Raw genomic sequence first — 25779 nt, forward strand, 5'->3', positions numbered from 1 at the left:
GGAACATAATCTAGGCAGATTGCAAAATGCTTTATAGCTCATCCTTTCAGAATGATAAGATTAAAAAGGAGATGGAGATCATTTCTCTATAAAGACTATAGTGATTGCAACATTCAAATTCTGCCTTCCTATCCCTGCCTACGTCCCTACGTACATATATACGTACGTCTTTGGGGTTTTGCTGTGGGATGGTCTATGTTGGAAGCTAATAATTTGTCTCTGCTGCTAAAGTTCTGCTAGCAAACTAGCCAATAGGGAAGAGTCGTCACCAGGTAAGAAGGAGGGGAAATTCTAAAGACTAAATGGATGTGTGCACGAGCACCTTCTCACCTATTCCAACCTCTGCAACTTAGAACAAGAGCTGGCTATACACTGAAGATTTGGTACAAGCATTTTGAACTAGCTTGCTAGTCCTATGACTTAACTTGTGCGTGGAGAGCTCAGACACCCAGGAAGGGGCAGGCTGACAGCTCATTGTTCTAGTGCTCAGCAAAAGGGAACAGACTACAAAGATCTATGTCCCTGAAAGAATCCTGCTAGGCACAGTGACATCCCCAAATCTGATTTCCTATCTTGGAAGGCAGCTAGGAGGCATTCAATAATCATCAAATAAATGAATGAACACGTGAACAAGTCAGTGAACAGATGAGTCACCTTCTGGGACCAAGCAAGCACAGGAACCTATTGCACTGTTGCGGGAACGTTCCCGGGCTGATGTTTTGAGTCCTACAGGCCAACACACAGCCTCCCCTCACATCCCCATGACCACCATGGTCACGTGCACACAGCCATCACTCTCAGGCTGCCTCACCTGGAGAGAAATAGTTAGCTCTAAAACAGCTCCTTTTGGGGAGGGTGTCTGCCTGGAACATTCCATGAGTCTCATTTTCCGGGCCCAGAAGCAATGAGAACAGCATGTTTATAAGACGGCGTGCTTTCCTGTTCTGTGCAATGTTTGAGTGCATCCTGCATACGGCTCTGACACGCAGGGTGGATTGGTTATTTTTGCTTCCCGTTTAATGATAGTTTTGCTCTTTGGAGAACAGATTCACTTCATCGAGGCTTAAAGGCCGGGACAATGATAGCAGCTCACCCAGCTCACACTGGGCTCTCTGCAGAGTAAGACCTAGCCCCCAGTTAATGCTTAATAAAGGCTTTCTGATAATGGTGTTCTCTTCTTTTAGTTAAAGAGGAATCAAACACAAGCTTGAACTTACAAATGTACTGCCAGAGCTCTCTCTACTGCCCTTGGGGAAAACCTCTCAGGCGAGCCTCAGCCCCAGTTAAGGTTGTCCTTCCGTCAATGATTTCAGGCCTCCACGGAGGTTAAAAACCACTTGACTGGAGCCACGTACCTGAGGTGGGAATTGTGTTGGAGGGGTCCTTGTCTGGGCAGGTGATTTCCATCCCGTCTCTCACCTGCAGTGAGATGCACAGAGAAGGAGAAATGGATCTTGCGACATAGAAAACCAGATGAGAAGCAAGGCCTTTATTTGGAAAACACTAGTCCACGGAGAAGCCTAGGTACGGCCTAAGATCCTCCCTCTCCTTCAACACGCCTCTCCGAGTGCCCCTGACACCCTTTCCTAAATGCTCCCCAACCTGTCCCCTCTCCTCTAGTCCCTCCACCCAGGCCTGTGCCCAGGCCTGTGTGACTTCTTCCCGGAATACTGCAGGACCCGCAGCCTTTGGTCCCGTGGGCGTCCTCCCCAGCCCCTGAGCCCAGACAGATGGCTGCTCTCTCTCTCCCAACATAACAAAACTCTGTCACCCCCCTGCCCACATTCTCAGTGAGAGCAGGGATTTTTGTCTGTTTCATGTACTGTATCCTTACAGCCCCAAACAGGGTAGAGTAGATGCTCGAAGAATATGTGTTGGTTGAAAAAACTACATTTCTGTTGCACTGACATCAGCATGAAGTCCGTCCTCCTTAGCACATCCCAAGAGGACTTGACATTCTAAACCATCATCTCTTGGTTCAGTTCTCATGCTCTCCGTGCCTCTGCCCAAGTCTACCTCCCTCCCCCCCCTTACCTTTCCCTCCCTCTGGGCTCCCACACTGCCATCCACCTGGTCACCACCCTCGGTCATCCCTCAAGGCTGGAATCATTTGTACTCTTTGGGAAGCCTTGCCAACCCTCTCTGGTTGGTTGCTTCCTCTGTGTTCCAGAATACCCATGGAAACTTTAATTATAGGACTCACTCCACCATGCTACAATTGCTGGTTGGTTCCACTGGGCTGAGTTCCTTGCGACGTGTGATGTATTTTATTCGTGGTTTTCTCTCTTATACCTGCTATTCCCCCATCCACCCGCCCATTTTATCATTTGACAACTAGTGACTGGGCACCTGCTCTGAGGCCCCGCATTCTAGGGGTACACAGAAGGTATTCAATAAATGTATCCTGAGAGAATGTGTTGCTCCCCCTTATCAGATGACGATAATAGCAACACTTATATAGAACTCAGGGCTTACCAGATACTAGCAGATGGGCTTTATACTTACTAACGTATTATAATTGATTAACAACTCTATGAGATCGGGCTGCGACTATCATTTCACGGATTTAAAAAACACCAAGGCACAGAGATGGTAAGTGCCTTGCCCAATGACACACAGCCAGTAAGTAGAAGAGTCTGGATTTGAACCCACAGCCGGTCCTCTCACCTCGCGGTACCACGCTGCCTCCCGGATGTTTCCTCAGGGCTGAGGTTTTTGTTAGAAAGTGTGGGACATGTTGCTAAATCAAGGATCTTTCTCACTCCATCTCTCAGGCTCTGTGGTGGGTCAGCTCTGCCTGTGCCGCCTAGAGTAGGTCTCACCCTCTTCTACACAACAGGGAGACGGGGACGGCACGAGTACTAAACTGGTCTCAGCACATATTGGCCCCCAGTCCTCTGAGAATGAGTCAGCCTTCAAGTGTTTCCCGGCTCCTCAGAGGCACGCGGGCTGCCCTATTGAATCTTGACGGGAAATATCAGAGAGACTCCTGAGAGAGGCACCCCGTGAGAGGAGTAAGTGTGAGGTGACCCCCGCAGGTGTGCGCCAACTTCGCAGGCCTTTGGGTCTCCGTGCCATCTGGTTTCAGACTTTACCACACTTCTCCGCTTTTTTCGTAACTTTCTCCTCAGATTCAGGGCTCAGATGAGTCTAAAAGGACTTGCTGTCAGAGATTTGGGGGGTAGGGGAAGGCCTGAGGATAATTGTTTCAGATCAGAATAGAGAGGCAGGAAGCAGGCGGTGCCGAGCGCCCCAAGGCCTCCCTGAAGCCTCAGGGAGGGCTTCCTGTGGACCCCACAGACCAGCTTCAGCCACCGAGTGCGGGGAGTGGCTACACGCTTGGCCCTTCACCCTTTCCAGCCTGTTCACGGGGTTTCAGAACCTAGAGGACCACAGGAAAGGCTCCAAAGACGCAGCAAGGGGTCTCGCCCCTGATTCAGCTACATGTTTGTCGGTCACAGAAAAAACTCAGCCTACCTCATGCTTCTCTTGAGATTTTGGCAGCCTGGGCAGGTAGTTGCTGTTCTTGTAGGTGAACAGATAGGGATTCTCCTGCAGAGGAAGGGGATACATTATAACCATGACCTGGAAATTAGTCTGGTTCCTTCATCACGCTGTGTCATCTAGCCATGCCTTTAGCCAATTTGGAAATTTCATACCCCCCCTTGAAATGATGCCAAAACCATTCTCTGGCTTTTCTTCTCCGCTCATTAGTTCTCTGAAGGAGCTTATTAATACTTTGAAGTTTCCAGTTTCCAAATGTCAGCATCTCTTGCTACCCAAGTTTCACGCTACCAAAGTACACGTATTTCCACAAAAAGAGAACTTAATTGTAAGCTTCCTGGCAGCCAAAGCAAAGAGGGAAATGGGTGAATTATATAGCTCTTATAGCCTAGCAATAAAAACTAATGCAGCAAGCAAGCCAAACACTTAACTAGCATCAAATGATAAAAAGGAATTCTCCTGATTTGTGCTCAGTTTTTTTTTCTTTTCTCACTCATTTATTTAGTAGCATTCATTCTATACCTGCTACATTTTAGGCATGTTATTTAAGACACCCATCCTCACATTCGCGACCGGATAAGCTGTGGTTTTGGTCCTATGCCCTCCACAGGTGTGGGCCTCAGCTCTGGCATCATGACTCCCTGACCCACAGGTGTAAACTTTAGTTGTGTTTGGTACGCAAAGCTGTGCCCAGCCTAGAAGAGCCAAGCCAAAACTCTAATGGGGCTCATGTCTCAGTCGGGGAAGACCCTTTGTCACAGAAAAGCCCACTTCTTCGTGACCCCATCTCTCTCCGCAACTCAACCATGGATTTCCGCGCCCCGCCCCCCAACCCCCCCCCCTCCAGTTCTGACCTACCTGAGCGGGACAGGTCACGGGCCTTCTCTCTCTCGCACCGAATGGCTCATCTTTCTGTCCCACGGGCTTCATCTGGAAAAGGAGGTGATCTTTAGAACAGAGAAGTCTTGCGTAGGGGGCCGCCTCCTGGGGTAGCACTGACAGGCTCACTTGCCCAGCACTTCTCTGAGCGTGACCTGGGCCCCGCAGGCAGCACTGGCATCACCTAGGGACACATTAGAAATGCAAATCTCCTGCCCCATCCCAGACCTACAGAAGTCAGAAACTTTGGGGTACAGTTCGGCTCTGTGCATTTTAACAAGCCCTCCAGGAGATCCCAGTGCACGCTCCCGCTGAAGCGCCCGGAGGGGAGGAGTCAGTGATTCCTAGCCCACCCCTCCTGATGTTCCAGAAGGAGACACAGAATGCCAGAGACTGTGAGCTGGGACGGGGACACCATCATTGATGGAACTTCCCTCAGAGAGGAGAGCAGGCAGGGGAAGGAAGGCCAAAAATTGGCTTATGTGTAAGGCATGCAACCTCTCCCCAGGGCTCCCCTTCCCTTTGTGTTCATGAACCCCCACGTCCAGTAGGGAAGGAAAGCCTCTGCTACCTGAAGACGGCTTTCGTGGCTGTGAGTGAGGCCACCTATGGGCTCTGCCTCAAGTCTCATGTCTTTAAACGGGACCCAGAGACACAGACATGAGGCACAGCACGGCCCCCTACTCCCAAACAACTTGAATGTCTAGAGGTTCTGGAATGAGTGATGGTGGGCTCAGGGCTGATCTAGGCAACTGCTTGATTACGGAAGCCCATGGAACACAGACCGATGTGCCTGGGGCGCCAGCAGGGGGCGCAGCACGTGATACACTCAGGTTCAAGCACTGAGAGGCAGACAGGGAAAGGAAGGCCGCGGACGGATTCAGTGGGGAGATGACTCGGCCATCAGAAAGGATGAATACTCAACGTTTGCATCAGCTTGGATGGGACTGGAGGAGATTATGCTGAGTGAAATAAGCCAAACAGAGAAAGTCAATTATCATATGGTTTCACTTATATGTGAAACTTAAGGCATAGCATGGGAGGACATGAGGAGAAGGAAGGGAAAAATGAAGGTGTGGGGGGGAATCAGAGGGGAAGACAAACCATGAGACTATGGACTCTGATAAACAAACTGAGGGTTTTCGAGAGGAGGAGGGCGGGGGGATGGGTGACCCTGGTGATGGGTATTAAGGAGGGCACGTATTTCATGGAGCACTGGGTGTTATATGTGAACAATGAATCATGGAACACTACATCAAAAAAAAATTTTTTTTAAGAATTCAGTGGGGGGGCACCTGGGTGGCTCAGTGGGTTAAAGCCTCTGCCTTCTGCTTGGATCGTCTCAGGGTCTTGGGATCGAGCCCCGCGTCGGGCTCTCTGCTCAGTAGGGAGCCTGCTTCTCCCTCTCTCTGCCTGCCTCTCTGCCTACTTGTGATCTCTGTCTGTCAAATAAATAAATAAATAAATCTTAAAAAAAAAAAAAAGAATTCAGTGGGGACAGTGGAGAGAGGGCTTGTTTTTTGAAAAAGAGAGGGGAAGAGAGAGAGAGGGAGAAAAAGAGGGGGAGAGAGGGAGGGGGAGGGGTAGAGAGAAAGAGAGAGAGAGAGTCTCTAGCAGACTCTGAAGAGCACAGAGTCTGACACGGGTCTTGATCCCACGACCCTGAGGTCATGACCTGAGCCAAAATACAGAGTCGGATATTTAACTGACTGAGTCACCCAGGTGCCCCATGGTTTTTTTTTTTAAGATTTTATTTATTTATTTGACAGACAGAGATCACAAGTAGGCAGAGAGGCAGGCAGAGAGAGAGAGAGGGAGGAAGCAGGCTCCATGCTGAGCAGAGATCCTGATGCGGGGCTCGATCCCAAGACCCTGAGACCATGATCCGAGCGGAAGACAGAGGCTTTAACCCCCTGAGCCATCCAGGTGTCCCAGGGTTTTGTTTCTTTTTTTTAAGTTCCTTTTTTATTTTACTTTTTATTAAAGATTTATTTTAGAGAGAGAGAGAGAGAGCATGCACTGGCAGGGAGAAAGGGAGAGGGAGAGAGATCCTTAAGCAGACCCCCACTGAGCTTGGAGCCCAATGCAGGGCTTGATCCCAGAACCCTGAGATCATGACCCGAGTTGAAATCGAGAGTCAGCCACTCAACCAACCGAGCCACCCGGGCACCCCTAAAGTTCCTTTTGTTCTCTTTAAATGGTCGTTACACACATACGTGAACACTTGAAGGAGGAGGTAGGTTTGAGAGAACACAGATTTCCTCTTGTACTGGCTATTCTGCCATTTGGGAAACTCATGTTCGCTGTCAGCCCTTCTGCCCACAGGTACTGGGCTCTTTGTCCCTCATCTCCCTTCCAATGACTTGACAAAGGACACAAAAGGCCAGGGGCTACCAGATGGAGTGCCCCGTCTGGCTCAGGCATGGGCTCTGCCATCCTCCATGAAGATTTTAGATTCTTCAGCAATATCTTATCCTGGCATCTGTGCCCCATAAACAAGAAGCAAGGAGAGACCTTTACTCTTCTTGGGATTAGCTCTTTACCCAAATGGACAAAGTCAGATAAGAGAGGGTAATTAGTTTAACCTTTTGGAAAAGGAGTGGCAACCCTTTAGCTCAAAGGCTGGAGAAGGAACTGGGGTTCCCATCTTCTTTCAGTTTTATTCTGAAGGTGGACACACCTAGAAATAGGAGGTCCTACCTGGAATGTTCAAGGCTGCGCTCTGCAAGGGAGCGTTCCGTGACCTGCCTTCTTCTCGCCTCCCATCTTCCAAGAATTTAATCACATCTTACTAATTCTGGTGGAATGGACATAGCAGAGCCTCCCCCCCCCCACCTTTTTTTTAGGATCCTTCAAAAGGGAGATTCAGAGGATTCAATATTTTCCTTTAAGAGTCTTTCCCCAAAATCTCTTGATTAGTCTCCTACATCCTTCCCGCTCCTCTAATGCCCTTCCCGTGCCTCAGACCCTCTACCCTCCTCAGTGCTAAGAGATCATGGAGAATGACATGGCCCGTCCAAAAGTCCCCTCCCACTGTCCTTCTTCCTCCCACTACTCTGTGCTCCGCAAAAGTGCATGTCCGCCCCAGGGACCGGCAGGAGGCTGCTCTCTGTGCCCTCACTCTGCGTCGCAGTCCCAGAATCACCCACCTTTCCTCCCCATGGCCTCCCTGCCACACAGGAATTAACTGGAATGTGGGAGGGATGACCTTAGACACTCTCTCCCAGGAGAATTCCTGAGGGTTCTCACCCGGCCCCATAGCTCCAATGCCTCGCATGGGGCTTGGTGTACAGTGTGTGTGTTGGGGGTGGGGGGGGGATGTCTGATTACTGGGAGGATCTGGGAATCGAGTTCCCCAAGTGTGGGTTTCTTCAGAACTAGCATTGCATAAGAATTATCAGAAATTATTGAGGCGGTGGTAGGAAGAGCCAAGGGAATGGATGACGTCTCCCACACAGAATCTGGCAGCTTTGTGCCAGGACCCCAGCATCCGTCTGTGGGTGTGTCAGGCTGGGGCAGTTCCAGGGGTGTTTCAGGGGCAGACCCGTGCACCCCCTCTCCTGCAGGCGTGTGGTCCTTTCCTTTGCCGGCCCGCAGAGCTTACATGTCTGCTGGGGCTCGGCTGGGGGGAGCAGATACGGGTCTAGCCCGCACAACTCTCCCCTCCGTGGTGTCCTGGGGACTTGAGCCCCTGTGGTCACAGTGACTGTGTTGGCCCCCTTGTGCTCCCCACAGAGGGGGTGGCCCTCATTCAGGGCTGTCTGTGAACGTGAACATGGGCTTGGATGGATGTAGCTCGCTTTCATCTCAGTGGTCTCAGTGGAGCCCAACCCAGCAGAGACTCAGGAAGGTAGAGGCAGAGATGCTCCTTGCCCTCCTCGTGTCCCTAGAAAGACACAGCAGGGAACCCAAGGGGGAACCACTCATGTATTTTGCCACGGCCCTCTGAGGCTGCCTGAGGGACATTACACCCCCTTGGCCCAGCAGGGAAAATGGAGGCCCAGAAAGACCACACAGCTCACCTCAAGCAATAGCCCAAAACATGGCTGGAACCAGAACTCAGGTTTGCTGGCTCTTTACTCAGAACCCTTTGTGCTCACCATTTCTTACGGACTAAGCCATGCTTGCAGGAGCGGCCCATGCACTCTAGCTGCTGTGTCCTCTCTGGGAGCCCTGGATGGTCTGCCTTTCCCCCACAAGGAACCCAGTGGACGGACACACCGGGGAAGTCCTCCGTCTCCCAGGGCCCGGCGGCGGGGATCTCGTGAGCTCTCACTGGGAAATGACTGGAGGTTGGTTGGATGGGTCTGGAGACTGTGGGGATAACAGCCCACCCAGGAAAGCTGCCTCCTCCTCCTCCTCCTCTGAGCCCTAGTGACACCTACTGTGTCCTAGCCCTTTGGCCTTGAGTGTGAACCTTTCCATTCCCATCTGTGTGCCTGCTCAGGCCATCCTTGTTCTCACGCTCCAGTGGGCCATAGGGCACCATGGTGCTGCGTGCCCATGTGAATGTGAAGGTCAGAGCTCGCCCTCTGTCACGGCGGTTTATTATATCACTGAGGCCATGGTCACCCTTGACCATCGACAGCAAGATGGAGGGCTAGAGGGGAGAGGGGAGGGGAAAGGGATGGGAGGAGGGAGAAGGAGGGAGGGGGAGGGAGGGAGGGAGAGGAGGGGGAGGAGCCTTTTCCCTGGATCTGCTCTCTCTGGCATTTGAGGGTCTTCATTTGTCCCCAGGGCTCTTGATCCCCATGTTTCCTCTCTCAGCAGACCCCCCTCCTACCGCCTCTCGCTAATGCATTAGCTCCTTCTTTTCTTTCTTTCTTTCTTTTTTTTTTTTTTAAAGATTTTATTTATTTATTCGACAGACAAGGATCACAAGTAGGCAGAGAGGCAGGCAGAGAGAGGAGGAAGCAGAGTTCCCTGCTGAGCGGAGAGCCCGATGCGGGGCTCGATCCCAGGACCCCGAGATCATGACCTGAAGCTCCTTCTTTTCTCCATGCTCTTTGTTCCTGAAAGTCCTCGTGCCTGGGAACACCCACCCTGACCTCATCCAACACATCCTACAAAGCCAATTGGAATCCCATCCCTGTGAGGCTCTCTCGCCCACAGCATTTTTGGGTGCATTGTCTAGCACATCACTGTCCGCTGAGTTCAGTTTTACTCTTGTCCTTCTGGGTTGCCTGACCCTCCAGCCACACCCTGGGTTCAACGAGGGCAGAGGCCACTTGGCTTGTCTTCTGTTATCCTCCTCGGACCCAGCACAGGGCAGGGCACGTTGTAGGGGCCTTTCCATTGCTTGGAAGAAAGAGGACATAGAAGGAGGAGGAGAGAGGTTTGGCTGAACTGGAATAAGTCCTTCTCTCCCCCCCACTCAGGAGAGAGGGCAGAGGGAGGGCAGCCCCTGTAGGAAGGGCCACATTCCTTTTCTCTGATCATCCCAGCAGCAGAGTGGTTTTCTGAGGAAATAGCCAACCCAAGGGTCAGACCCACGAGAGAATCCTAGTTCAAAGAAATCAAAAAACGAAAGCCCTGTCTTCTCCAAGGGATGGTGTGAACCCATTGCCATGGGCCATCTGGGGTCCCTGCCTGTGCCCCTTGTTCCTGACTAATGCGTGCTGACTGCTGCTGCTCATGGTTCTCAGCCCAGAGTGTTAGCTGAGGAGATTAAATTTTTTGAACCAAGGAGGAAGAAAACCAAGTTTCTATCACTGGAATTCTAAAAATAGGGCAACCTGAATGGGGGGGAGGGGGAATGACAAAATCAGGTCTCTGTCCAGTGCCCTGGAAATGTTCAGTTTTGATGTTCTGTCCCATTCACAGACTGATCCCAGCTGGCCCTGGGGACCCCCATAGTCTGGGGAAAGCCTGTCATAGGTACAGTAAGAAGTGCCCACACGTGGGGAGTACTCACTGAGGGCCGGGTCAGGGGTCATGATCAGGAGTTTGCAGAAGGGATGCTGAGAACTTACATTCACATAGCTAATGAGGAGGGGAATTAGTACTTGAACCCAGGTCTCCGTCATTCCAAGTCTGTGCTCATCATGGGCACCGCCCTGGGCCTCTGAGCCACACAATCGTGGAAATGTTAAGTGAACCTGATCCCCAGTGCCTCACTCCAACTGACATCACCGCAGAGACTCGGAGGAGACACCCCGCCTCTGGGAAGAACAGGGATGCAGTGGCCCAGAGCTGAGATAAGGTGAACTCTCCCAGGAGATCAGAGCTGGGCTGTCACTGGTATGGGAAGGGCCCCTGGTGGCCCAGAATCATCGTCCTGGGGTCCTGCAGGCCTCCTGCAGCCCCTCCATCATAGCAGTGGGCACAGTGGATGTGGCGGTGGAGGCCCCGCCTCTCTTCGTGTGTGCCAACCCCCCAGCTGGCACAGTGGCCCCCCGGGACCCCCAGTCACTCACCATGGTGTTCCAGAGGTTCAAGGCGAGTGTGCTGGGGTCCTGGCGTGGTCTCTCCCCCTGAAAGAGAACCAGATGAGAACCCCTGTGCTCCCCTAAGGATGGGGTGACCTGACGTGCACTTTGAAGCTCTTCTGGGCAGAGACGGGGTGGCCCTCACCTGCCCGGACTCTCTTTCAGCCCCAACCCCACCAATAGTGGCCCTGTCTGGGGACAGGACTCAGAGCTGGGGGCCCGCAGGGGGAGGTCAGATGTCTGGCTGTCTTTTGTTGTTGGAAGTCTGTACATACTGAGCGAAACAGAAGGAGAGGGTGACGGGGAAGGGGCTCAGGGCTGGTCTGAGTGGGGGGTGGGGAGGATAGGAGCTAATATTCCTCTTCCTCCTTTTAAACCACTATCGGAACATCCTCGGGGTCCTAGAGGGGACACCAGGACTCCAACAGGTAGGATCGGAGCCTGGAGGGAGGGGCTGTCCCTGATGCCCAGTGCTACATCCTCTGAGAGAACTTGGGGAGCATATGTGAACCCACCATAGTGCTCGTGGTCTGGGCAGCCCTGGTGGGGCAAGAGGCATTCGCCCAGTGACTAGAGGGTGAATGGGGGCAACTCCAAGCACCATCTCTCCCAGGGAGAGAGAGGCTCTACATTGGGGCTGCTGTGTGTCTAGGAGCCCGGCTCCTGGGGCTACCCAAGCCTGTGGGGGACATTGTCAAGAAAGTATAAGAGGGTAGCACAGCCCTTCTCCCCCAACACTGCATATGCTGGGCTTGGGGAAGCCCTGCCGGGCTGGGGCTCCTGTGGAGGGGATGGTGACGGGGGGAGGCTTGGTCCCCGCTCCTCGCGGCAGCCCTCACTCACCGAAGGTGGGGTCTCGTAGAAGGCAGGCTGGAAAACCACCACGAAGGACTCCTGCTCGTTGTACTTGCTGGTGGCCAGGAGACGGTCCCAGCTCTCCTGAAGAAGGGAGTGGGGAGGTGGGCACCCAGAGCCCGAGCAAGACCCAGTCCGCCCTGTCCTCTGACCAGGGAGCTCTGAGCAACCCGAGGCCCAGATCACCCATCTGCGCTGTTTGGAATTAAACGCTATTCGGGCGCTCCCCCTCATCTCACATATTGGGACCCTTTGATCAACTAACGAGGTTTTCATTTTCCTCTGAAGTCCCAGCAACAGGCAATACATGAGATGGACCTGAAATATATTCTTTGGGAGCTCGAGAAGCACACACCAGGCCAGCTCATGCTAGGCTCCGTGCTCTCCTCCAGGGCTGGGTTCTGTCAAGGGGGGTGCTAGTTGCCACTCCAAATACGTCATTTCCAGATAAAGAAGATGGGGTATATATACACAATGGAATACTATGCAGCCATCAAAAACCCCCTGAAATCTTGCCATTTGGCAAGATCATGGGACCTCTCTGATATGAGGAATTTGAGAGGCAGGGCAGGGGTGGGGGTGCTCATGGAGGGAAGGGAGGGAAAAAATGAAACAAGATGAGACCAGTGAGGGAGACAAACCATAAGAGACTCTTAATCTCAGAAAACAAACTGAAGGTTGCTGGGGGGAGGGGGCGAAGGGGAGGATGGTTGGGTTATGGACATTGGGGAGGGTATGTGATATGGTGAGTGTTGTGAAGTGTGTAAGCCTGACGATTCACAGACCTGTACCCCTGGGGCAAATAATATGTTATATGTTAATTTTTTTTTCAATTTTTTTTAAAAGATTTTATTTATTTATTTGACAGACAGAGACCACAAGTAGGCAGAGAGGCAGGCAGAGAGAGAGGAGGAAGCAGGCTCCCCACTGAGCAGAGAGCCTGATGTGGGGCTCGATCCCAGGACCCTGGGACCATGACCCGGGCCAAAGGCAGAGGCTTTAACCCACTGAGCCACCCAGGCGCCCCTATATGTTAATTTTTTAAAAAAGAAAGTGCAAATAGGTATATGTTCATGTATAAAAACAAACAAACAAACAAACACCAAACATGCCATTTCCCAAGTGAGAAGAGCCATATGCAGCTTCGTGTTGGACTTGCTTCTTAAATAAAAACCATCATGGTAACCCAGGTCAGGAAGGAACCTGTGGTTTGAGCTATTTGCCAACAGGGATGATGGTGTCCACTGAGCCCTCCACGCTCCCTTGAATCCTTTCTCTAAGCTAGAATGGCTCACCTTCCAGAATCCTGACTCAGTCGGGGCTGCGGTCTGGGAAGCAAGCCCCGCCTGGGCAAACCAGATCCCCAGCCACCCGCTGCATGATACAGGCGGTGAGAATGACCACAGGCGGTGAGAATGACCAAAAGCATTTCAGAATGAATCTGCAGAGTTCTTGATCTTTGACTTCAGGTACCACCACCGACCCCCACCCCCACCAGTCCCCACTTCACACAAGGGAACACCAGAGCATCGCTAGGAAGAGAACGCAGAGCAGCTCTCTTTGGTCCCTGACTCTTAGCGCTGGGTTCAGTGGAAGAAGTCGGACATGAAAAAGCTTGCTCCCTCCTTGTTCCTGCCATCCCTGTTCTCCTCCAGGACCACCTGCCCCTGGGGAACCACAGCCAGCCTCCCAGGGAGGGCTCACCTGATAGGACCATTGTGTCACCATCTTGGAAAGCTTCGAGGTCTCCCCAGAGTCTCTGCAGGGCTCTGCGGCGGGACTGCCGGTGAAAGCGAACGAGAAATGAAAGCGTGGGTGCCGTGTCGGCCATTCAGGCTGCCTGTAGGGGAAGGACGGGGCAGGGGGCAGGGGGGCACATCCTGGGAGTTGCTTAAGGAGTGTGGAAGGAGAAGTTGGAAGTCTTAGAGGTGCCAGAGAAGGAAAGAGGCACATGTTGGGGGAGAATAAAGGGTAGGGTCACCCTCCCAGGATGGATGCCTGCGTCCCACACTGCGGCGGATACACGGCAGTCAATGAACAGATGCTGGTTTCATTTCACCTCCCTTTTTACCTGAGCTGAGTCCCTTGGTCCCAGTGAGAGACCACCAGAGTCTCAGAGAGATCCACCAGGTTCACAAATGCTTTGGGGACCTAGGAGGGGACAAGGGAAATGATGGCACTGGCAAGGTTACCACGGCTGCCCAGGGGCTTCTCTGGAACCCTGCGTCGGAGACTTTCTGGTGTCTGGTCAAATACGATGGGGGGCCGTTCCCTGGTTAAAAACATCCTTTGGGAGGCATTTGGTTGGGGTCTGTCCAAAGCTGCAGGCACAGCCAGCTCTGCCATTCAAGAAACGCGTCATTCGCCATCCATCCCGGGAGCACACCCAGCATCAACAGGGGAGCGAGATGTTGGTGGCGGTGGGACTAATGGAAAAACTGCCTCCCCAGGGAGCAAAGGGTGGGGTGGGAGGTCCCTTTGTTCTCAGAACTGCAGAGCTTATAAAGGTCAGTCTAGAAAGGGAACGGTCTTAGGCTGTCCCTGCCCTAGACTTAGAGGCCTCAGGAAAGGGGAGGGTCACTGAGACCCCAGGAAGCAACTGTGCTCTGTCCCTTCTTCTCCCCAGAAGTCTGACTCAGAAGTATTCTTTGATTATCAAGAGCTCGATACGCGACCCGGTTTTCCTCAAAAGGTGAGAAGATCGGCTCCTCTACAGCCTCTGCTTTTCCCCTGGGTCTTGGCGTCCCTCCCGAGTCCATTTTCCCCCTCTCAGCGGAGGCCACTTGGGAATAAAGTGGCACCTGGCCCATCAACCCTTGGAAGGGTAGTTTCCTCCTCCCGGCCCAAGGTGTCCACGGGCAACGGCAGCTCAGGGCCTGCGGCCGCCGGGCCCAGGCAGGCTGCACGTCTCACGTCCTGGTGCAGGTAGTCCAGAGCCGCAGCTAGAGTGTCCAGGCGCCCCGCCGCATGCCTCTGCTGGGGGAGGAGAAACGTGCTGAGCACAGGGGGGGACGGGCATGTGGGGCCAAGGATGAGCAGGCTCCTGCCGGCCTGACCTTTCTCTCCCCACCCCCCATCCTATCAGAGTCCTTAAATCCAGGAGTTCCGGAGGGTTCCCCCTTTGGACCTGATTTTCTTCAGAGAAAAGTGATTCCATTAGGCTTTGGGAGTAAGTCTGGTCCCAGATTTTTGTCCATTCTCTGACTTCCCCAACCCATCATTCACGAAGGAAAAACCAGACTCTCCCAATGGGAAGTTCCATGCCAGGGAAGGGCAAACCAAGGTCAGGGCCATTCTAAAACTCACTAGGAGGGAGCGGGCCCCAGACTACTCCCAAAGGCTGATGGAATCCCTTTTCTCTGAAGAAAATCAGGGCCGAAGAAGGAACAAATTTACCCCTGGACTTAAGGACCCAGCTGGTTCTCAAAACTTCTACATGGTACCCTTTTATCACAGCACCCCCCCCTCCTGCTGCCACATGGGCCCCCAGGGAGAAAAGGGCTCAGGGAAAGAATCCTAGCCAGCCCCTGTTCCTGAGTATTTAAAGACACCTCCTACCCCTCCAATACTTTGTTGGTCATGAAAATAAATAAACTAAGGAGTGGACTTCAAAAACCACCCTGCTTTACCTTTTCAGGGTTAAAAAAAGAAAAAAAAAGAAAGACACTAATAATAAATTAATAAATTCTACAACAAGGCGAACTCCTAAGCAGCCTGCAAACCAGCTGTCCCCTGAGGCGACTTGGCTCAGACAGGAAGACACGGGAGGCCGAGTTCCCTCTCTGTCTCCTGGGGGGACGCAGGCAGGCACTCTGGAGACAGCTGTCAGTCACTAGGGCTGGAGGAGCCCTGAAGGGCAGCTCCCACCCCCGCCTCCCTGCTTTGATGCAAAGGTGTCCTGTCAAGGCCCTTCAGCCTGCTCTGTTGCCACAGCCAGCAAGCTTTTGTCTGTTCCCTGCAGTCTAAGTGAGCGTCTCCCTGAACAGAACGTGCCGCAGCACACTTTCCCTTCCGAGGAGTCTTGGGGACGCTGCCTAGAAAGGTCCTTGCTGCCCATCTTTTCCACACTCAGGGCCTCCGTCTTTCCTAGGGAACCTGAAGGGTTCCCCGCCTGGTTTGACCCTGACAGCAAGGCCTGCTGTAGAAACTCCTCAGTGGACGGGGTGGCGAAAGGATATTTTAGCTTGGACTTGAATGTTTCAGTTTTTTTAAAGGCAGAAGAATTTGTGCAGTGTTTGTCCAACTAAAAATAAAAGTGAAGAGTGCGTAACGGACGCGTACACACGGAAGTGCGCGGTGCAGGCAAGAATGCTTAAAGGCACACACACATGAAAGAACTCCAGAATCTGTATCATAGGAAGGCTTGAGTGCAAGTAATGTGTGTTTATCTTTAAGGAGTCATGAGTGAGTGGAAGCACCAATGAATGCATTCAAACATTAAAAACAAATCAAACAAATGCTAGCATAAACAAACTCAGTATAAATACCACAGCATGCATGTAGGAAGAGAGGAAGGATCTGTGCATGACTAGGGGACGGACGGATGGACGGACGGACGGATGAGTGGATATGCAGAGGAATGCAGCAATGACTAGATGCTCATTGGAGCACTTCAATGTGTGGATGTGTAAATTCATGAATAAATATTGGTGTATATAACGACCAGAGCAGAGAATAAACAGGGCATGGGAATTGCACTTGGTGCTGGAGAAAACAGGGAGTAAAGCAGAAAAATAAGGCTTCAAGATCTATATGCTACAAACCCAGGAGATCTGCAGGACTACTGTTCCACCAAAGCTGGTCAGGGAAGGTGGGCCTCCATCAGCATCCTCCCAGGGCCCAACATCAGTAATGGAAGGGGTTAATGGTGGGCCAGGACTCAGAGGGAGCAAGGGGAATTTGGAGGAAGGCAAGAGCAGGTATTGTGGGACAGGGGCTGCAGGAAGGAGGACAGCAACTCAAGAAACCCCACCCATGCCTGGGCCATGGCCCGGTGGCGACTCTGGGTGGTGGCTCATTGCACAGTGGACAGGGAGTTGGTCTGCCGCAAGGGCCGTATGTGCCTAAGGCTTCAGTTCCTGAGGAGGAGTCTGTGTGCCATTTATGTCACCAGAGCCTGGGTATCTAAGCCACCCCTTATACTTTCAACTGATCCTAATTGGGACTAATCTCCAGTAAAGACTTAAGTCATAGATAGTCACCGACATAAATATAAAGCACAGTCACACATTTCATGTCCTGTTCCCAGGTATGCCAAAGAGCCTGGAAGTTACAGTCGACCTACATAAACACCAGCTCTCCCTTATCACCAGAGGCCATGGGCCAACAGGCCATAAGAGCACACATATTCTGTTTTATTTCGCAAATTTAGTGCTAACATACAGTCAGAGCCACAAGAAGCAAATGATTTTTAACTAGGATGCTGATTTGCCTTAGTCACAGACTGAACATTGACTCAAGCCACTCTACACCTCAATTTCCTTTTCCTGATACGAAGGGCAGTACGTTAAAAACACTCCTCCTGTATATGGCTCCTTGGGCCCTTAGATACCAACACCCACTCATTATCTATTTGCCCATGTTCTGAAATAGCTACCATCAGGCCCAGCCTGACAGGTGGAGACCAGGTGGGCTTTGGGTCAGTCCACTGTCTTCATGCTTACACCGGCCACCCTCTGCCTCCCACCCTGCGGTTCACCTGTTGGGTGGATGGACAGAGGTGATCCTGGCTTGAGTTACTGAAAAACACGTTGATGAGCTTCCAGTCATTTTGAAAGTCAAGTTGCTGAAAAATAAGGGCAAAAGCATCAAGAGAGAGAGTGATGAGACCTGGCATCAGAAGAACTGTTTTCTTTTCAAGTTGTTCGATTTTATGACCCACACCCATACAATCATATTTATGATTTTTTTTTTTCAAAAGAAGTACATGATAGGAATCTAAAGTTGTGTAACTTCCCTAGAAGGCAGTTTGGCAAAATGTATCAAAAACTATTTTTTAAGGGCATACCCCTCGATCTAATAATTCCATTTCCTGACATGTTTTTTAAGGAAACAAGGATACAGGGAGAGATTTAGTTGCAATGATGAAGCCTTGTTTCTAAGCGTGAAAAATTGTAAACAACATAAATGTCTAAATTAGGGGATTGCTGTGTAAATTGTGGAAAATTTGTAAGATGTAGCTGTTAAAAAGATGCTAGAGGGGCACCTGGGTGGCTCAGTGGGTTAAGCCTCTGCCTTTTGCCCAGGTCATGATCTCAGGGTCCTGGGATCAAGCCCCGCATTGGGCTCTCTGCTCAGTGGGGAGCCTGCTTCCTCCTCCTTCTGCCTGCCTCTCTGCTTACTTGTGATCTCTCTTTCTCTGTCAAATAAATAAATAAAATCTTAAAAAAAAAAAAAGGATGCTAGAAAATGTATTTATTGTCATGGGAAATGTTACACAGAGAAAAAGCAGGTTATAAAAAGTATCTACATCTAGTAACATGCCTGTTTAATAAAACATATACAAATATACGCAGATATACGTGCTTAGAAAAAACATGGAAGGGAATACACACCAATTTGTTACCAGTTACGATCTCTGAGTATCAGGTTGAAGGATGGCTTTAATATTCCGTTTGTTTATATGTGTTTTCTGATTTTTCTCTAATGAACATGTATTATTTGCAGAACAAACAAATAAACCTTCATTTTGTTTTTTAAGAGGCAACACAGTGAACTCGAGGAACCTTGGAGTGTGGCTCAGGCACTTTAGATTTTAGCTCTAACTAGCTGTGCAGACTTGGGCAGGTCCCAGGACTTCTTGGGACTTCAGTCTCTTCATCTGTAAAATTATGGGATTGGGTTTAGGATCGCCTAGCCATTCTCCAGAAGGTTATGACTATTCTGGAAATTCTGGAATTCTCCCAGTAGGAGGATGCATATCTCCTGCACCTGTCACTGTTCCTGTAGCTTTAATCCCCGAACTCTGTGATAAATGCACAGCTGGCTGAGATGGCATCTTCCCCTGGTTCTAGGGGTCTAGGCTCAGGGCCCAGTGACAGCCAGCTGGATAGCTAAGGCTTGCCTTGATTTGGTCCTTGCCCATAAGGAGGGCACAAAAGATCAGAGGGCGCTTATTACAAACTCTAGTCTGAACTGCTAGGAGAACAGGTACCAAGACCCCAGCCTGTCCGTTACATGACTTCCACCCAAGAACTAAAACGAATATGGTAATAACAGCAATCATCACCCCAATGACTTTGACAATAACAGGCTTTCACTGAGCAATGCGTCTGTGCCGGGCATATCTGACACCCCACTGAATCTTCCCTAAGCTTGTGCTGCAGGCTCTGTAATTATGCCCATTTCATAAACGGGGAAACTGAGGCTTGGAGGGGTTAAGGGCCTCACCCAACATCACACAGCTAACATATTGAGACTTAGGATTCACACTCAAACTGTCCCCCCCGGCACCCAAGCTCTCAACTATCTCCCAAGTGCAAAGTCACTTTTATCTGCTGACATTGGGCAGCACTAAGCTGTGAACATAAGAAGTGGCCCTGGGTGTAAATGGACCCCAGAGACTTGCCACAGGAAGGGTACCTTTGGGGGGGGTCCCCAGCTGCACTGCTTGCTGGGTTCAGCAGGGCCACCCCCCTGCTCTCCACCTCGAGCAGACATGGGCAGCCCCTACCTCAGTGAGACGGGTCCTCACCTCGTCCTCCTTCATGCTCCTCACCAGTTCCTCTGCCTGCGCCCGCCAGTCTCTGCACAGAGGGAGGGGGCAGAGAAAAATCAGGTGGCTAGAATGTCTCTGAGGGCCGGAAGCTTGCTCTGGGCCCGTGCAGGTGCGGGTCTCAGAACCTGAGGCCACATGGCTCCGCCCCCCCACCCCGCCCCCTTCTGCAGGGCAGACATTGACCTGATTTTTAAAACGAGGCCCATCAGGCATGATGGATCAGATATCCATGCTGGAGACACATTTGGACTTTGATTTAATGCAGACCTTTCTTTCTCTTTGACTTTGCCCACAGCTGCCCCGCTACCCTCCCAGGTACCTGAGACAGGCAGGAGAACATGGCCCGGAAAAAGCCAGAAATGGGACTTACTTGACACCAATATGGGGTACTGCTTTCTTTCCAGGGGTGCACAGAGGCCTCAGAACGGAGGGGTTGAAATATCTGATGATGTCTGAAAGGACTGAAGAGAGAGCTGCTTTGAGGCTGTGGCCTGGCCAGCTGGAGGGGACCCATAAAGGCGGATTCCTGTGGGCTGAGCCACAAGGGTGGCTGCCACTATTCCAAAGCACGCCCTTCACAGCCACCATCGGCTGCGGGGTCAGCCTCCGAGTGCGCCCCTGGAAGTGAATGGAACTAAAACTAGCATCAGTGCTAAGGGCCTTCCATGTATGAAGGGGAAACTAAGTCTGGGAGAAGCCAAGAAAGCTACTCAAGGTCTCATAGTAAACAGAAGCTGCTGGGATTGGAACCAGAGCTTTCAATCATCAAGCTTTTCGCTGTCGTTAGGGAAAGTGTGCTGGGACAGGGACCCGGGGAAGCTTAACTCCCAGCCCCCCCTTCCTTCCCCTGTGAGTGACAGCAGGGCGGGAAAGCTCCAGGGAACACACGTCCCAGAGCTGACAGCCAGAGGACCGCTAAAAATAGCACTGTCAGGAGCAGTTAAGTCGTGCCTTGCTCCCGAGAGAGGAGAGGGCAGAGCCGGGAGAGTGTCATGGGACGGAGACGCATCCCCGCACCCTGGTCCTCCTTCCCTGTTGCCCCCATGCAGATGCGCCTGGGCTTTGTGGGGGTGGAATGGGGCTGGCCCTGTGCCGGCAGCAGATGGCGCAGTGGTGGCAGAGGCGGGCAGGGAGTCAGGAGACCAGTCTCTTGGCTTGGTCCGCCTGGGTGGCCACCTAGGTCATGGGTGACTCAGGCTTCATCCTCAACCCCAGCTCATGAACTTCCTTCTCTAAGTCCCGGCGACTTGAAGGAGGAGCCCCTTCCCACACGCGGGGAGAAAACAGGAAGCTCGGAGGCCAGCTGCAGACAACAGGGCCAGCGTGTGTCCCTGAGGGTGAGGGGACGCCTGGGGATGGAGGACGCCTTCCCTCCCTCCCCGCAGGAGAGTCTGAACGGCCAAACATGACACCTGGTGCTAGGTGTTTGAAAGAGCCTTCCAGAGGAGAAGCACTGGCCTTGCTTGTATTGCTGCTTTGTGATCAGATGGGACCGTGGAGCTTTTCACACAAATCCTTCTGTCATTTTGCTTTAAGTCTGCTGTGAGCCTTGTCTGTCCTTGCTACCTCTTACTTTCCAGTGGGGTCAGAACAAAAGGCCCAGGCTGTAGGCACCTGCATTCAAAGGGACTCTGCCACATACTGATCCTATAACCCTGGGAATGTCTGTGTATCCCCCCCCGAGACTCAGTTTCCCCATCTGCAAAATGGCCATGGTGGGAGAGGACATGGCTGGATTTCAAGATCTTGGAGGTTTGGGGATTAAAGGACAGGTGGGCTGAATCAGATGTAGCTGGGGCCGAGCCCAGCATACCACTGCACTGGCCTGGGTGTCTCTGGAGCTCCTTCCCCTCGGCGGACCCGCTGCTCCTCGGCTGGCTTGGCTGCCCCACTGAGCTCCCGGGTCTGGCACTCTGCTCCTCCCCACTTTCCCTGTGCAGTAGGGGGGCTGGATCCACCAGTAGCTATAGGAGAGTTCTGCTTCTGGGGACATTCACTTGCAAAATCTGCCCTTGCCGCCCTGCCTTCCACGGCAGCTCTGGCCAGTGGGACTCCTGGGCACTCTGTGCCCAATGAAGGGCAGTAGGGACTTGTTACCACATGGGGGAGGGACCAAACAGTGGTGACAAGTTGAGAAATCAGGCAAAGCAGCAGCTGTATTTATGCTTCAGAGTCGAACCTACATCCCGTCTTCCCAAACCCCCCAAATACACCAGTATATCTTTTTTATTTTTTATTTTTTTGGCCATTTAAAGGTAAACATGGCCAAACTGAGGCAGAGCTGTGACAATCACTAAGTCAGCGGAGGACTCCTCTTTTGGAATGCTTTGACCTTCTGCAAGGGGACCCACTTGCCATTTTGGTCTCCACTATCCCCTCACCTGTCAATCTGATCCTGGAGGATACCTGGCCTCAACCTTCCCTGCTGGAGGGTGGCAGCTGAAAGGATGGGTAGTATCTTATGCCTCCCTGTCCTTTGCAGAGAACTTAATAATTCCCAGGCTCTTGGAGAAAGTCGCTGGCTGGATTGACAGGGCCCTATCTACCTTACTTGTCATTGTGCCTGCTGGGGTATCAACTCCAGAGGCTTCCCGCTCTAATTAGGAAGTGAAAGGTGCTTTCCTCATTCTTGCCTGGTGAGCAGCAAGCAGAGGTGACTAACATCCCGTGAGGATAATTCAGCTGGCATGAGGGACTTGGGGGCTTCCGAATGACTTAATAAAGTCGTAAGGGGTCTTAGAGAATAAATGCAAACAACCAGGCCACCAATTGCTATTCATAAGCACATGCACATGTAAAAAGGCCAATATGTTAACAAGGATCATCTCTGGGTAGCGGGATTGCAGTTAATTTTTATTTTCTTCTTTTCATTTTTCTGAATCTGATTGATGTGTTTATTCTACAAATAAGAGAGTTATTGTGAAATGAAATGGACTGAGCATGAGACCTGGGTCTTCTTGGTACGGGGAGAGGGGAGTGAGAATGGTGGACTGTTTCCCTCGAGGACGTGCTACCAGCCCAGCCCTGCGGTCCTGGGGGAGAAGGAGCTTTAGGACTCTGCTGCCCCTGATGTCCCCCCTGTCCCTTACCCTAATGCCTCCTGGCTTCTTGTCACTCAGAGACCCTCGGACACATTTCCTATACCCCCCACCTTTTAGGGCACGTGACTTGTCCCACCCTGGCTCCTTATCGATCTTCTCAAAATGCCTCCCTACTTCTCCTCAGGCTCCATGCGGAAGTGGCCGCTAGGGTACTCTCTCTTCACTAACCAAAATGTGGCTGTGTTGGCAGGGGTAGGGGCAATCTGGAAACTGGCCTGGAAGCCACAGGACTCACCCGTCACCACTTCCATGCACACCTGCGGTGGCCTTTGGTCAGTCCTGCAGGTAGAAGCAGACACACAAGCAACAGACTGTGTTCGTCAACCTTTTCCCTCGATTGGTGCAGTCTCGTTCATAACAAGCTGCAGCTCAGCCTTGCTCTGGTTCTGGATTTATCCTTCCCAGAGCTAGACACACTGCAGATGGCTATGCAGCCCCCCAAATAGGAGGGGGACAGATTTGTTGGATCTTCCTCTAGTCTGGTCCAAAGCTGGAAGGGGGTGCAGCCCCCGGTGTAGAAGGAGACAGACCTGGCCCACCCGTGCCTGCTTCCCCCTGAGCAGAGCAAGGAGACAGGGGGTGGGAAGCAAGAACTAAGTAGTCAGCCCTTCCCACGTTTCCTCCCTGGTCACCCAGAGGACCCAGGGGGATCTGTGGGCAGAAGAGTGTTGGACGGGGAGGCAGGAGGCTGGATTCTTGTCCTCGTGCAGCCACCTGCTCTGGAGGGCACCTGGGGCAAACACCTGACCCTTGGGTTTCCCCATCAGTGAAGCCAAGAGCTGAGAGCAGATCCTGTGCGAGGCCCCTCTCGACTCGAGAGTGAGGTGCCAGGGCAATTACCATTTCTGCTTGTCCAGGTCGACGGTTCCTGAGTCTGGAAGCTGGAAAAGCTGGAAAAGATGAGAGGCGTGAGCGAGGAAGGTGGCTGAGCAGGTGGGAATGTTTTCTTCAGGACGGAAGACAGGGACAGGAGAGCTTGGATTGAAATGCGGCCACGTAGACCGTTGACCTCTCCATGGACACACGAGGGACTGTTCTGTTGTGTGACCATTCTAACCTGAAATTTCATTTCTTGTTTGTCTCCCCGACTCAGATGTAAGTGCCACGAGGCAGGAGTTTGTGTCTGTTTTGTTCTGGACTGTATTCCTTGGACTGAGGACAGCGCCTGACACATTCTGAGTATTCAATAAATATTTGTTGGTTAAATATTATTTGAATGAACAAAGTAAGTTTCTGATTCTCCTCCCAGTAAAATGCCGGACAACACACGACACGGTCTGCCTAAGAGATTCCCTGTCTGGAGGACTGAGGCGGGACCCTGGTAAGTCACCTGGGAACTGTGTCCTCTGCAGGGTCCTCTGGAATTTCGGAATTGTGCCCAGCGTGTAGAAAGTACTCGGTAAATATTAGCTATCGGCAGTCGTAGTAGTTTCCCGAGTTCTAACACAAATTTTCTCTTCAAAATTCCTCGAAGACAGTGTCTCCAGGTGTGGTGGTGACAGGTGACAATTGTACCCACACTGCCTACACGCAGTCCGCTGCTACTTCTCTTTAAAGGGTCTGTCTGTCCTTCACTTCCCAGCTCGAATGACAACCAGTCTATAGAACTGCGTCACCCCTCTGGAGCCCTCTTGGGAGGGTAGGCTGACCACAACCTTCCTCCAAGTGGGATGGAGACTTTTATTCCTCAATAAGGAGTTTGAAAGGCAAAATTTCCAAGGAAAGGCAGCAAGTTAAACAAAAATCACACTACAGTGTTAGTCAGGACCCATAAACCAGGAGGGCAGGCAGGGGAAGTCATATTCTCCCTTGGCTGAATGCATGACGGCGCTAGAGATACAACCCTAATTAAGATACAAACCCTGTCTTCAAGGAGGTTGATGCAGTGGATTGTAACATCCCTGGCATGGAAAATGCCTGAACTCTTAGCTAAGCAAACAAAAAACAAGTCACAGATAGTATATTGCCGTATAACCCTATTTTGGTTACTCTCCCTCTGTCTCACTGTATATACAGGGGCATGTGCATGTGTGTGTGTGTGTGGAAGCAGAATAGGTAATCAAATTAAATCTTCAACTTTTTATTCTATGTACGTATGCTTTGATTTTTTCTTATACCGAACACATACCTTGTATGTTAGTTTGCAAATAATTTTTACAAGCATTTGCAAATCTGATCTTTGATATTCGGTGAGGAAAAGTTGTCTGGAGCAATTCAACAAACACATGCTACAGGCGCAGGTAAGGAAGATTGTGCCTTGGTGACAGAAAGCTCCAGGAACTTAGCGGGGAAAAAAAGGGCACCAGAATTATGAACTTTTTTCTTTCTAAAAAAGTTCACTGTTTTCCTGGATTTTTCCCCGGCCTGATACTTTCTATAGACCAGGGTTAGTTCACTGTCGCAGGCTCTCGGCACACAGGAAAACTGCCTCCAGGGAACCACACTCTCAGGTTTTACCCCGGAGGCTGGGGTGCCCATTGTGTGAGGGTAACGACCTGGGATGGGGTGCCAGGCCAGTGCACGGGAGGAGAAAGGGGAGCAGAGTCATAGGCAGGAGCTCTGGTGTCTGCGTAATTCATGAGCGAGAGAGCTCTTGTGAGCTGCCACCAAGGAGGGGAAGTCACCAAGGGTAGACAGCTGGAACTCTAGAAGCCTGATGCGCTCCCTTCAGTGAATTCCCGACCCAGAAGAGAACGTGCTCCAGACCTCCAGCCAGCGTCACCTACATCCTGGGCACAGGGACCCAACAAGCGCCAGGTGCTTCTCTGTGACACGAAGCCTCTTTTCTCCTCTACCTCCCCTTCCACCTCTCTCCTGCCAGTGGACCTCGCCTTCATGCCCATCCACACGCCGTGACAGTCACACCCAGCACCGAGAAGGAGGACGAGGGTGGGAGACCCTCCTGCCAGGTTCCACTGGCCCCTGGTCTGTTTGCTAATGTCAAGCCTGGTTCTTTCTGGAGGAGTGGCACGGTGCCTGGGGAGGGGGTCGGGGCTTGCAGCGAGGTGGCCGAGGTGGCTGGTGGGGGCCCAGGGGAAGGGGTTGACGTTGCAGGGAGGACAGCCTGCAACAGGGACAGGGGAGGGCCACTGGGAAAGAGCCTGGCAGCTGAGGGAGGGAGGAAGACACGGAAGAGGATGGCGGGCGGGGGAGTGGGGTGGGGAGATCTCTGGTCTGGTGCAGGGGTGCAGCTGCGGGGCTGTGAGGCAGAGCGAACGCCGGCCTGATGGGTGTTCTGTTCAGCCAGGGCTGATGGCCCTGGGGGCAGCAGGGATCTGGACCCTTCCTGTGACCA

At 51.9% G+C, this 25779-nt stretch overlaps 1 protein-coding gene across 1 annotated transcript in view; it reads right to left on the bottom strand.

Moving 5' to 3' along the window:
• PLB1 (phospholipase B1) overlaps positions 1-25779 on the bottom strand; it is a 122389-nt gene that overhangs the window by 71258 nt on the left and 25352 nt on the right. The window contains exons 5-17 of the mRNA XM_080814535.1: positions 23325-23365; positions 22720-22763; positions 19754-19844; positions 19360-19411; positions 17365-17451; positions 14580-14642; positions 13738-13817; positions 13371-13446; positions 11655-11750; positions 10800-10853; positions 4363-4434; positions 3478-3552; positions 1356-1419 (exon numbers count right to left, since the gene is read on the bottom strand). Of these exons, the coding sequence (XP_080670661.1) occupies positions 1356-1419; positions 3478-3552; positions 4363-4434; positions 10800-10853; positions 11655-11750; positions 13371-13446; positions 13738-13817; positions 14580-14642; positions 17365-17451; positions 19360-19411; positions 19754-19844; positions 22720-22763; positions 23325-23365 (895 nt within the window). The remainder of the gene's footprint in view (positions 1-1355; positions 1420-3477; positions 3553-4362; positions 4435-10799; positions 10854-11654; positions 11751-13370; positions 13447-13737; positions 13818-14579; positions 14643-17364; positions 17452-19359; positions 19412-19753; positions 19845-22719; positions 22764-23324; positions 23366-25779) is intronic.

The sequence above is a fragment of the Martes martes genome (genome assembly GCF_963455335.1).
Source record: "Martes martes genome assembly, chromosome: 9".
Classification (NCBI taxonomy): Eukaryota; Metazoa; Chordata; class Mammalia; order Carnivora; family Mustelidae; genus Martes; species Martes martes.